At 32.4% G+C, this 13,906-nt stretch overlaps 1 protein-coding gene across 1 annotated transcript in view; it reads left to right on the forward strand.

The window, feature by feature from the left end:
• LOC128162931 (adenylate cyclase type 5-like) overlaps positions 1–13,390 on the forward strand; it is a 57,234-nt gene extending 43,844 nt beyond the window's left edge. Inside the window, exons 17-22 of the mRNA XM_052826359.1 lie at positions 4,689–4,830; positions 5,100–5,219; positions 8,378–8,524; positions 9,150–9,351; positions 10,095–10,219; positions 11,007–13,390. Of these exons, the coding sequence (XP_052682319.1) occupies positions 4,689–4,830; positions 5,100–5,219; positions 8,378–8,524; positions 9,150–9,351; positions 10,095–10,219; positions 11,007–11,189 (919 nt within the window). The 3' untranslated portion in view covers positions 11,190–13,390. The remainder of the gene's footprint in view (positions 1–4,688; positions 4,831–5,099; positions 5,220–8,377; positions 8,525–9,149; positions 9,352–10,094; positions 10,220–11,006) is intronic.
• The last annotated feature ends 516 nt before the right edge of the window (positions 13,391–13,906 follow it).

The raw sequence follows: 13,906 nt of genomic DNA on the forward strand, positions 1-13,906 counted from the left end.
TTCAATGAAATTTTCAGAGCTTTTGTAAAGTTACCGTGCCTCAAAGATGGTAAAGTTTCAGCATTTACGTCACTTCCGTTCAAATTTGGCGGCCATTTTTAAATTTAAAAAAAATGATTTTGTCCGGAAGAAATCTCCGTTAACTTTAAAGATAACGCTTTGAAATTTTTACTGATGATAGATGTATCAATTCTATAATGTACTGGGGGGTTTAAAAATTTCTTCATCAATTTTGCTCAAAACCGGAAGCAGTTCCAATTTTTGGAAATTTTCATTTTTTTGAACAAAATAAGACAATACTACAGTCTTATAGAACTTGCCATGGTGAATTCAAATCTGAAATCCCTTTGAAAATCGAACGACGCATTACAGAGATATCGGGGTTTAAAAATTGATTTTTCCGGAAATTTTGATTCCGCGTCCTTGGTTTAAAAAATAGTGTAATGTTCAAAGTAAAATTAACTCGTACCAAAAATAATTGTTAAGTCGTACTTGAACACATTCGGATTTTTTTTAATTAAGTCGTTCTTGAAATCGGAAAGGTTTTGTTAATTCGTACTCAAAATCATTCGGATTTTGTTAAGTCGTACCAGGAATAATTCGATTTTTTCATCTTTTTATTTTAGTTACTCTTGTTATTGGTTTTAGAGCTCTGCTTCTTACAGGAACTTCCAGCTTTACTTCCGACATTAACGGAAGACCCACTCGTTGCTTTGCAACGAGCTTTGCTCTAGTTCTTTTTATTTTTTTTCCAACTCAAATATTTCAAAAACGCTTGCATCGATTGTTTTGAAATTTACAGGTGTAATGTGTATTAAAAAGATCTCTATGATATGAAAAAATTATTTGATGACGTCATCAATTTCGTCAGATATTGACGTTTTTCACGTTTTAAAAAGTGATTTTGTCCGGAGCTTTTCTCATTTTTGATTTAAGATAAAGCTATAAGATTTACAGAGAAGGTAGAACTATCGTTTTACCTATGACATAAGGCTGGAGACTTAATTCTGACACTTCCGGTCGAAACCGGAAGCAAAACCAATTTTTTTGAATTTTCATGTTTTTCAATTTTAAAAATTTTACGTACGTACCTTACAGAAATTTTCATACTGAGTTCAAAACTGAAATCCGTTTTTAAATCGGACGATGCATTACAGAGATATCGGGGTTTAAAAATTGATTTTTTCCGGAAATTTTGATTCCGCGTCCTTGGTTTAAAAAATAGCGGAATGTTCAAAGTAAAGTTAACTCGTACCAAAAATAATTGTTAAGTCGTACTTGAACACATTCGGATTTTTTTGTTAAGTCGTTCTTGAAATCAGGAAGGTTTTTGTTAAGTCGTACTAAAAATCATTCGGATTTTGTTAGGTCGTACCAGAAATAATTCGATTTTTTTCATCTTTTTATTTTAGTTACTCTTGTTATTGGTTCAAGAGCTCTGCTTCTTACAGGAACTTCCAGCTTTACTTCCAACATTAACGGAAGACCCACTCGTTGCTTTGCAACGAGCTTTGCTCTAGTTATTATTATTATTTTTTTCCCCTTTTTGTCTTATGAATTTCTCAGAGATGTCTTGATGAATACTTATAAAATTTTCAGGAATGACTGAAAATATAAACATCTAGAGGTTTTTTGTAAAAGATTTTCTAAATTCACTTCTGTTCGTCCGTTTCCTGTCCCGTGAGAAAAAGCTTGTCACATCGAGATGTCAGAAACGATAAAGACTTGAACATCCAAACTTTGGTGGATGATAGACCTATAGTTGTAGATGTGTTTAAACATTTTTGTTTTGTTCGGTGTAACTTCCGGTCGTCACCGGAAGCACCTCAATTTTTTTGTTTTTACGTATTTAATTTATTTTCCGTAAAATAAAGATATTAGTATAGATCCTTACATATGTCATCTATGCGATGTTAATTCAACAAAAAAATTCTACTTCCGGTGAGACATCTCAATCATCTCAGGTAGCTTTTTTAAAACATATTTTGTACCCGCGAGATCTCAGAACCTATAAGTGATCAAAACACGAAACTTTAATGGATGATAGACATTTGATTGAAGATGTGTTTAACCGGTTTCATTTTGTCTTCCGTCACTTCCGGTCCACACTGGAAGAGTTCAAACAAATCAAGCTGTTTATCAGTTTAACTGTTTTCCTTTGATATTTTTAGTTAAATAAATGACAAATAATGTACAAATGGCAAGTATACAAGAAATATTTAATACAATTTACATTGAAGACTTCCGTTTGTCCGTTTCCTGTCCCGAGACAAAAAACCTTATATCGACAAGATTTCAAAAACGGTAACGACTTCAACAACCAAACTTTGTAGGATTATAGACCTGTGTATGGACACGTGTTAACACTATTTTGTTTCATCCGGCGTAACTTCCGGTCATCACAGGAAGTACACCCAATTTTGATTTTTTAAAAATATTTTGGTTATTTAGCATTGAAGTAACATTTTAGCTATTGAAATACAAAAAGTCATCCACACATGGTTAAAAAAAGTTCTACTTCCGGTGAGACATCTCATATATCTCAGAGCCTTCTTTTTTTAAAAACAAAGTATAAATAAGATCTCAGAAACTGTGATAGATCAAGACACAAAGCTTATATATATTATATCCATTTTCTGTTTACAAGATAACTGGATTTTTTGTGCAGATTAATACATGAGGAACGGAAGACCTTTTTGTTGCTATAGCAACAAGAGTCTAGTTATTATTATTATTTTTTTCCCCTTTTTCTATCGTGAATTTCTCAGAGATGTTTTGATGGATTTTTATAAAATTTTCAGGAATGACAGAAAATAAAAAGATCTAGAGGATTTTAATTAAAATTGTTCTCAATTCACTTCCGGTCGTCCGTTTCCTGTCCCGCGACAAAAAGCTTGTCACCTCGAGATCTAAAAAACGGTAAAGACTTAATCATTCAAACTTTGTGGGATGATAGACCTATAGTTGTAGATGTGTTTAAACACTTTTGTTTTGTTCGTCGTAACTTCCGGTCGTCACCGGAAGCTCTTCAAAAATTTTTGTTTCTACGTATTTAATTTATTTTCCATAGAATAAAGATATTACTATAGATCCTTACATATGTCATCTATACAATGTTGAATAAACAAAAAAATTCTACTTTCGGTGAGATATCTCGATTATCTCAGGAAGCTTTTTTAAAACATATTTTGTACCCGCAAGTTCTCAGGTACTGTACGTGATCGAGACACGAAACTTTTACTAAACATAGACATTTGATTGAAGATGTGTTTAAACAGTTTCATTTTGTCTTCCGTCACTTCCGGTCCACAGCGGAAGAGTTCAAACAAATCAAACTGTTTATCCGTTAAACTGTTTTAATTTGATAGTTTTAGCTACTTCGTTGAATAATAATGTAAAATAGGAAAGTAACAAGATATAAAAAATTTAAATTTCATTAAGCACTTCCGTTTGTCCGTTTCCTGTCCCGAGACAAAAAACCTTATATCGACGAGATCTCAAAAACGGTAACGGCTTCAACAACCAAACTTTGTAGCATTATAGACCTATGTATGGACACGGGTTAACACTATTTTATTTCATCCGGCGTAACTTCCGGTCTTCACAGGAAGTACACCCAATTTTGATATTTTTAAAAATATTTTGGTTATTTAGCATTGAAGTAACATTTTAGCTATAGAAATACAAAAAGTCATCTACACATGGTAAAAAAAAGTTCTACTTCCGGTGAGACATCTCATATATCTCAGATAGCCTTCTTTTTTAAAAACAAAGAATAAATAAGATCTCAGAACTATGATAGATCAAGACACAAAACTTATATATATATTATATTCATTTTCTGTTTACATGATGACTGGATTTCTTGTGCAGATTAACACATGAGGAACGGAAGACCTTTTTGTTGCTATAGCAACAAGAGTCTAGTTTATATATTCTTCTTTTATAGAATTTTAAACTTCTGTCTAAAATGTAGATTTTATATTAAGTCATTGTAAAGGTCAAGGTTGGGGAAAAAAGTTCAAGGTCATTCATTAAATTTGAGGTTGTAGTGTACGTTCATTTTGGTTAATTTGAATTAAAGTTATTAGGGAATAAAAAATATCTGAACTTATTTAACTATTTTTCAAATATACACAAATCGTAAACTTATAGAAAATTAATTACCTTTCTCTGCCCTGTTCAATATAAATCACAATTTTGCCTTCCTGTGTGTAATAAACCTTAGGGTTGTGTAATAAAATTAATCACCCACCTATATCTGGCAGTTCTTCAGTCGATATTACACACTCTTTCCTGTTAATCATCGGCTATAATGATGTAGAAATGGGTATGCGTCATTCAGTTCTAATGTCCAAGAACTTGGAATACAAACAGCTGGCGCAAATTGACAGGAAAGTTAATTAGAGTAGAGTAATTGTCACCAAACGATTTGTTGACAATAATAATGTATCACATGATGTTTGGATTGTTTCTTTGATATTTTCTATGATATAAAAATCATGACATGACATTTCATATATCACTCACTGTTTATCAGTCCTTAGGCTAATATACAGCAACCTTGGGCTGATATAAGATGTAAAATTAAAAATGCCATGTATTAATCTATGTATACAGAGTTTCATAGAAAAGTGACATATTTTCAGTATTAATTTATTGTTACAAGTATTAAGTTATTATAACAGGAGGAACTTGGAGGAGAAAGGCTCATCAATCGCCCTGAAGTGGGAGACAATCATTCTGTTTATTGTTCTGACCATCGTGCTCTCGATCCACGCGCAGCAAGTGGAATCCACTGCCCGACTAGACTTCCTGTGGAAAATTCAGGTGGGCCTTGAAATATAATTAGTCCCAAAAGGTTCTTTATCGCATGGGATTTACCATGTGCTGTATGAAATTTTTTATATTCGACATATCAATTTCTCTCTTAATTTTATCTCTCTCTCCCTCTTATTTTTTGAATTTTATTACAAGTACATTTTTACGGCAAATCATAATAATTCTCAATGCCCCAGTGTGCCATTATTCAAAAACACAACCAAAAATCAACTTCCAAATACAGCAATTCTTATTTGTCACATTTCCTTTTTTCACAGGCCACTGAAGAAAAAGAGGAAATGGAGAGTTTGAGAGCCTATAACTTGCGACTTCTTGCCAACATTTTGCCTCTCAATGTGGCTGAGCACTTCCTGAAAAATCAGTTCAAGAAAGATGAGGTACCATCATCATTATTATATATTGTAAACAATAGGTTTTTGTACCCTAAACAGTAGCTACCAAACTGAAAAGCTTAGTTTTTTAGCTCACCTGAGCTGAAAGCTCAAGTGAGCTATTCTGATCACTTTTTGTCCGTCGTCCGTCTGTCCGTCCGTCCGTCCGTCTGTCCGTCCGTCTGTCTGTCCGTCTGTAAACTTTTTACATTTTGAACTTCTTCTCTAAAACCGCTTATCCAATTTCAACCAAATTTGGCACAAAGCATCCTTATGGGAGGGCGAATATAAATTGCAGAAATAAAAGTCAGATCTGTATTCAAAGCGGAGAAAACCTTGAAACTGTAAAAAAAGGGGGGTGCATTTTAAAAAATCTTCTTCTCAAGAACTACTGATTCCAATTCAACGTTGTTTAGCATAAATTATCCTTATGGGAAGGAAAATATAAATTGCAAAAATTAAGGTCTAATTATGTTTCAAATCTGAGTTATTACGAAAATAATAATAAAGGAAAGGCGTGTTTCGATCAGTTTAATAGCTTCGGATTCGGCATTCGGTAAAATGGGTAGACAAGACTTGGCCTGGGCAAAACAAAAGATTGGCAGTTATTAATCTGCCAATCTCATTACAATTTCAGGATATTTGATGGACCAGTATATTTGTATTTGCTGTAAATATTGCTGCAAAATAATGCGTATTTGGAATTGACGATTGCCGATCTGCCCCGGCTTTTATTTTGCCACGGCCCAGGTTTGCGTACCCATTTTACCAAGTCTCGTATTCCATACATCTAAAACGAGGTTCTTTGTTTAAAGCAGCCATGACATTATACGAAAAAGGGTCGATCTGACTATGATGAATTTGCTTGTTGTGCAACAGTTCGCGAATGAAGGGAGAGTTTTGAAACATGCAAAATGTATTTGTGCCGATTTTGTGAAGTAAATTGAGGCTAAATATTTCAATGCGTTGACAGTTTTCACACATGACGTTGGTGTTAGCTTGTTCTGATTTTCGTTTCGTTTTCATTATTTATGCTTGTCTGTATTTCGTGATTTTTACGTATCAAATCAAACAGAGACTTCGGTAAATCAAACAGTTAACTGTTTACCTGCGCAAATTAAGCAAAATCTGATGTATCAAAAAAGTACTGAAATACAATTCATTCTATCGGTAATTCGGCATTATATTTTGCGTAATGGTATATTAATGCAATAGGTTTTGTTGAGATGCTCGGCATTTTCTCGAGTTTATTCAGTTTAAATAGAGTTTGATATCGCTGTCGGAAATATGTAGGTATATACATGTACATGTATATATATGATTCATTTCGAAAAAATAAATTGTGTTCTTTATTTGTTATAGTGCATGTTTCTTGTGTTTTATATAATTGTTTACAATTTCTATTTACTAACCATATTTGAGTGTTAAGCTTCGAATTATAAGCAAGATACAGAGATTTGCTCACAATTCTATGTTTGTACACAGATCTTAAAAACTAAAGATTAAAAAACTAAAAAAAATTTCAATATTTATTAAGAAAATTTTCAAAGTCTCTTCTTCCAGAAACCAACTTTAACAACTTATTGCATTGTAAACTTAACCTTTTTTAGCTCACCTGAGCCAAAGTCTTCTCAAAAACTATTAGGCCAGGAAAGCTCAAATTTGAGTGGAAGCATCCTCAGATAGTGTAGATTCAAGTTTGTTCAAATCATGGTTCCCGGGGGTAGGGTGGGGCCACAATAGGGGGATCATGTTTTACATAAGAATATATAGAGAAAATCTTTAAAAATCTTCTCAAAAACTATTAGGCCAGAAAAGTTCAAATTGAAATGAAAGCATCCTCAGGTAGTGTAGATTCAAGTTTGTTCAAATCATGATCCCCGGGGGTAGGGTGGGGCCACAATTGGGAGATCAAGTTTTACATAGGAATATATTGAGAAAATCTTTTAAAAATCTTCTTCTCAAAAATATTTGGCCAAGAAATCTCAAATTGGCATGTAACCATCCTTAGGAAGTGTAGATTCAAGTTTGTTCAAATCATGGTCCCTGGGGGTAGGGCGGGGTCACAATGGGGGATGAATTTTTATAGATAGAGAAAATCTTTAAAAGTCTTCTTCTCAAAATTATTAGGCCAGGAAAGCCCAAATTTGAGTGGAAGCATCCCCAGATCGTATAGATTCAAGTTTGTTTAAATAATAGTCCAGGGGTAGGGTGAGGCCACAATGGGGGATGAATTTTTACTTAGGAATATATAGAGAAAATCTTTAAAAATCTTCTTTTTAAAGAATTTTTGGCAAGAAAGGGTTTAAACTTGTGTAGAGGCATCCTCGGGTAGTGTAAATTCAAGTTTGCAAAATCACAGTCCCTAGTGGTAGGGCGGGACCGTGATGGCGGTTTGAATTTTTACATAGGAATATGAAGAGAAAATCTTTAAAACTATTCTGGGAAAGTGTTCGGTTCAAAACTCAGTACTTAGTGTGAAAGCAAAGGTTATGCAGATTTAAGTCTGATGAAACCATGATTCCCTAGAGAAAAATGGGGCCATGAAATGGGGGGAGGGGGGGGTATATAGGAATAGAGACAAATCTTCTTACAGGTACAACAACAAAAGGGGCTTGGTATTTACCAAAAAATAAGAGGTTGATAAAAATTGGCAGATTTTCAATTTTTTTTTTAGCAAGATCTACTGTACTCAGTTGTCAAGATATTTTGATACTGTAATGCTAATTTGATCAGAATTAAGGCAATTGTTGCTCAGGTGAGCGATGTGGCCCCTGGGCCTCTTGTTTTGTTCAACTTCTCATGAACATTAGAACAAAAATTTCCACCAAAATCAGCACAGTATTATTGCATTTAAAGCAATCATATGACAACGAAAGACAATGAAAAAATAAGTTGAAATGTGTGTTAAAAATCTTCTTCATCTGATATTGAAGAAGATTTTCTCTTCTTTCCTTCTAACTGGTACAAACGTATTCAATTAAATGAAAATAATAGACTTATATTTCGTAAAGAATTCGTCAAATATTTTTTTTAAATTTTAATACTAAGCATGATATTTAACATGTACAATATGTATTTAATATTATATAATTAATATTTTACATCAGTTTAGTTCTTTCCAAAAAAAGCTACAACAGAATTTTTTGGTTTAATTTCTGCAGGAGATGTATTACCAAGACTGTGACAATGCCTGTATCATGTTTGCCTCCATCGCGAACTTTTCGGAGTTTTATATGGAGCTGGAGGGAAATAATGAGGGAGTGGAATGTCTTCGTTTACTTAATGAAATCATCGCTGATTATGACGAGGTTTGTTTTGATATTGTACACTGACTTCACATTATTTTACTTTTAAATTAATGATGATATTGGAAATGCTGATCATTAATTATCTTATTTATTTTCACCGAGGGACATACAAAGTCATTGACAAGTGGAAACGTGATCATAATTGTAAAAACATCTTCTGGGTTTTTCTCTTCTAGAGACATCAAACATTCCATATTTAAATCCTTTTGAAAATGTTTTCTAAAACAGTGTAAATAAATTAAAAGCAAGTTTTTCAAATAAAAGGGGGGGGGGGCATTAAAGTGATTAACGTTTTTTAAGAAGTTGTTTTACTTTCACATACAATACTTATATATGATGTATGATAAATATATTTTAAATAAGATGCGACTGTCACAATATTTTGTAAAGTGTATTTTTGGCACACAAAATTTTTAGATTTATTTAAAGTACTAAAATCCATTCATTACTTTGCGCACTTGCAAAATAATATGCTTTCATATACATGTATTGAAAAGGGTATTCATTAATGTAATTAAAATCGTTGTGTATTGTAATAGTCAAAGGAGAATGACAGGACCATGTCTCAGCACAGTTGTAACTATTATCTATTTACGGTTCATGATTATTTTTATTCTGAATACAGATTTTGGGAGAGGAGAGATTCCGCTGTATAGAGAAAATCAAAACCATAGGTTACACCTACATGGGGGCCTCTGGCCTGACCCCCGAGACCAACTACTCGGACATGAGTCACGTAGTTGCTATGGCAGAGTTTGCCTTTTCAATCCGAGAACTGCTTCAGAATGTTAACCAACACTCATTCAACAACTTCAAGATGAGAGTAGGTAAGAGAGAAAATCTTGGTCGAAGGAGAAAGCTTAAGGGCTGGCCTTGTTCTACCATCACAAGGTTTTTGTAAGAGGTTGGCAATGTGACACCAGTACTGGTATTAAATGCAGTACTGTAAAAACCTTATTCTACAGGAGTACTTAATCCCAAGACTCCGCTGTTTTGCATCAAATTGTGAGTCTCAGAGTATAAAATTGCGAGCACCAATTTTTATCAAAATTTTATACGCTCAAAAATGTGTGAAAAATAAAAGCGAGATTTTATAATCTGTAAGGACTGCTTCTCGTGATTTTATGTGGATGTTTATTCCTCAGTTGAATAAGGATTATTATTATTTTACAGTAATGATTATCATTAAAGGGTATCTGTTTTCCATTTATTAGTGATTATAAGAATTTGTTTCAAGTCAAGAGCCCGTCTTTATCAGCCTAACTTAAGTGTAGACAACAGTTAGTTAAAACAATCAAATAATTGCAAGAAAATTCTTTTTTCTGCAGCTGCCTTTAAAATCAATTCTTCTGTAAACATGTATTGAGTTTAAATAAAATAAAAATGGACTTTTATACTTGCTCCTCTTTGAAAGATTTTATGTATAGCACATAATTATAGAAGAAAAAGGACACAAGTCTAAACTTCAGTAGATTGTTGTACTAAGCTTCACCAAATTTGGGAAAAAAGTTACAAGCTGACAAATGTTTTACAGACCTTGCTTGATAAAAACGAAACTGAATCTTGACAGGTATGAATGTTGGTCCAGTGGTGGCGGGTGTAATCGGAGCACGAAAACCTCACTATGATATCTGGGGCAACAGCGTCAATGTGGCCAGCAGAATGGATAGCACCGGGGTACCAGATTACATACAAGTAAGCTCCTATTCATTGAGTTAATCTTAAGAGCATTATACAGTAAAACTTGCTTATAATGAATTAACGCTCAGAGTGAAGTGATTTTCCTTCCCCTTGGGTTTTATTATATTGATGTGAAGCTAACGCATATAACAAATTACGTTCATAACGAATGCAAAAGTTTTATATTTTATAGCAATAATCTATTTTTAATTGATAAACAGTAAAACTTATTAAAAAAAAAAATTAATGTAATAAAATAAACATTTGTGTTTCTTAGGCCATTAAGTAACAGTACTTTTTTTTTAAACTTAAATTAATCAGATTGAAGATTGAAAAATTTATGTGGAAAAACAATTCTTTAAGCAATACTGTCAATATGTATTGATACATGTAACCTTAAAACATTATAAAACATGAAAATTTAGTTACTTTTAACATCTAAGGAAAACAAAATCAATTTGCTATATCTGTAAATTTGTTGGCAGAGTTTTTATTGCTATAAAATTTTACAAGGATTTGTTAAAAATTTTGCACAGAACTCCACAAAACTTTGCTGTGTTAGACACTTCACTATATTCATGTTCACACTAAACAAGCAATACTGTAATGTGCATTTTAAGTTTGGTTTTAGATAACGTAATAAAACTACTTTGAGTGTACAATACAAAATTGTAATTTAAAAATGTCCACATAAAAAGTTATCTTTTTGTTTCAGTTTGTTTCATTTGTGATGATTCTTCAAAATTATGGTTTGTTAACAGTGGATAATTTTTGTGAATTTCACAATTATTTTTTTTTTCAGGTGACTTCTGAAGTTTATAACATCCTATCAGTGAAAGGTTATATGATGCAGTGTAGAGGGATGGTCAAGGTCAAAGGGAAAGGGGACATGTTGACCTACTTTTTAGTTGGTCGACCTCAACACCCACCAACCTCAATTCAAGAAACTTTGTCCCACACCAAGTCAAACAATGAAAGGTCATAGTTCAAATGTGCGGACAGAAACAATCCAGGTGAAATGGAAGGTCAGAGTTCAAAGGTGAAGGCTAAGGTAATGTGATAAGATTATGTTTAGTGACTGTGATATATAAAGAATAGTTAATAACTATTCAAAGTATGTGAGCTGACCAACTGTACAGAAGATACCTGTGTATCCAGTTGATATTGAAGGACTTATTCATATAGTGCATCGTGTGATAAATGACTTGCTCTAAATATTAAAGAGAGAAGTTACTCAAGCTGAACTGTCTAAAAGAATGATATCAACTATGAATTGAAATATGAAAATAGCTTGATATCATTAAAGGCTAGAATCCTATGGTAAATGGTTTGATATCTAGAGTATGCAGGATAAATGTCTGGGATTTAGATCCTGATACATGATTCAGTGTGAGTACATAATTAGATGTGTATTTGCTATCTTGTAAAACAGGATATTTGATATTTAATAGTTATTATCAGATAAAGGACAGTGTGGTGTATTGTTCCGTGATACAAGCTTGTAAGACTGTAAAGTTCTTCTAAATGAAGAATTTCCTTCTCATATCATGTGTGCACAAATTGATTTATGTCAATAAAAACTTTAATCAAAAACTTGATATCATGACAGCTGATCTGATTTGGAAGACTCCTTGATTTATATATTATTTTATAGGGCTGCGTTTTACCAAAAAACTTACGACTTACGACCAAATTAATTTTATAAATGTTCATTATATGGTATGAGTTGTTACCAGTAGGATTTACTAACAAGAATTTAAATTATTTGATATAGAATGCTTCGAACTTTTCCTATTTATACTCATTCCATGAGACTTAAAAGATTTATGACCTTTATGTAAGTTTTTTTTTTTTGTAAAATGCAGTCCAGAAGTGTGGAGACAGTGTTTACTTGTGATATCTGATATCTGACCTTACTGCAGTCTGTGAGATTCCTGATAATGCTGTGACAGTGTGATATCTGTCAGATATCTTAATTTATATTATTTATTTATTTAATAGTATATAATTTACAAAGCTAGTAATTTGAGTGGTTTCAATTTTTTTTATATCTTTGGTTCAGTATAGCTGTTTTCTGATTTTTACATAAATGATGTATTCATTAATTTATTTCAAGAAACGTACACTGTCGACAATATGATTATACTTTATATATACATATCTTAATATCTTTTGATTTATTTGTTTGATGTGGAAAGATCTCGGGGGGGGGGGGGGGGGGGGTGATTAAAATTCACTATATTTAATGCTTAACATACAGTTGCTCAATCAATTAGTTCAAAGTTCATTACTCCTTAGCAAAAATACTGTGACTTGATGAATGAGATGTTTCATATAAATTGAATTCAGATACTTCATACCATTCAATATAAACATTTAGAGCTCTTTTTTATCGAAATCATGGAGTAAAACTATTTCCTGATGATATTTAAAACAAGTAATTTAAAGGTATTTTTAATCTGTATTAAAGTGTTCTGTATAATTAAGAAAATGTTTAAACTTTGTACTCTTTGGGTTTAACATTAGTTTTGTTCTGCATTTCATGATATTTGCATTCTGTAATTATTTCCGTCCAAACCCTTACCATAAAAAAATAACTGATAAATCCGGTTTGCCTAAAAACTCCTAACAATCTGTGTTTGACTATCTTTTCTTTTGTATATTATTGTCAGTATTTTGAAATGTAATACTATGCTTTTAGGGCTGCTCTCCGATATACATGTAATTTTTCTCTGTTAACCATACCTTCTCTCATCAGACTTTATTTATGTCAATTTTTTCCATGTGTTAGGGTGGGGTGTTTAAAGTTTTATTTGAAAACTGGCGGTAATATAGACGACTATTACATTTAATTTTGAGCAGCATTTCTTTCAAATAACATAAATTACAAAAATTAGTGAGAAATGGGCTCTTTTTGTCTTGTAAGCTACATGTAGCATTAAATTTGTAATAGAAAAAAATAATACGTTCAGCGACTCATGTGTAACAGAAATAGTATGTGACACGTAAAACTGTGGTATACCTTGTGGTACTCTTACCAGGTATTTACGTTATAGACTCGTTAATACTGTTCAAAGTCTTTCATTGAACTTTTTTCTCATGTATGAAATATTCTGTTGTGTAACATTATCTGTTTTACGATGTGATCTCGTTAATACTATTATTATTAAACATGTTTAAATTGTATATTTGTTAGGTTTTTATGTTATTTATGTTTTTATAATTTTTTTTTTTTTTGGTTATTAAGGTTCTCCGATCCTCAGCCTCAAAGTATTGTTTTCATCATAGAAATAAAATTGTTTCTTCAAACTCTTTAAAATGAAGTAAACAGAAATGTTTAGGTGGTATCCATGCATTTTACAAAGATATTGCAAATGGGGGGGGGGGGTACGTTGTACCGGTGCGTCGGCGGCTCGCACCCCTTTACCTATGCCTACCTACACGTAGTAGATCTCCGTAGATCCACTAAACCAAGCATTTTGTTAAAAAGAACTCATCGTAATACTAACACTAGAAGACTACATTTGTTTTTATAAAAGGCAGAATTATGGTACGAATAAAAAATCAGGATAATTTAGAGTTATCAAACATAGCTGAGGATCGGAGATTAAATTCTCTGCGCATACGTAAAGTCAACGACAAAATGTATTACCATACTGCAGAGTAAATCTCGGTCCATAGTAGCAAATACATGTAGTTAAT

Source organism: Crassostrea angulata, chromosome 9 (assembly GCF_025612915.1).
Source record: "Crassostrea angulata isolate pt1a10 chromosome 9, ASM2561291v2, whole genome shotgun sequence".
NCBI lineage: Eukaryota > Metazoa > Mollusca > Bivalvia > Ostreida > Ostreidae > Magallana > Magallana angulata.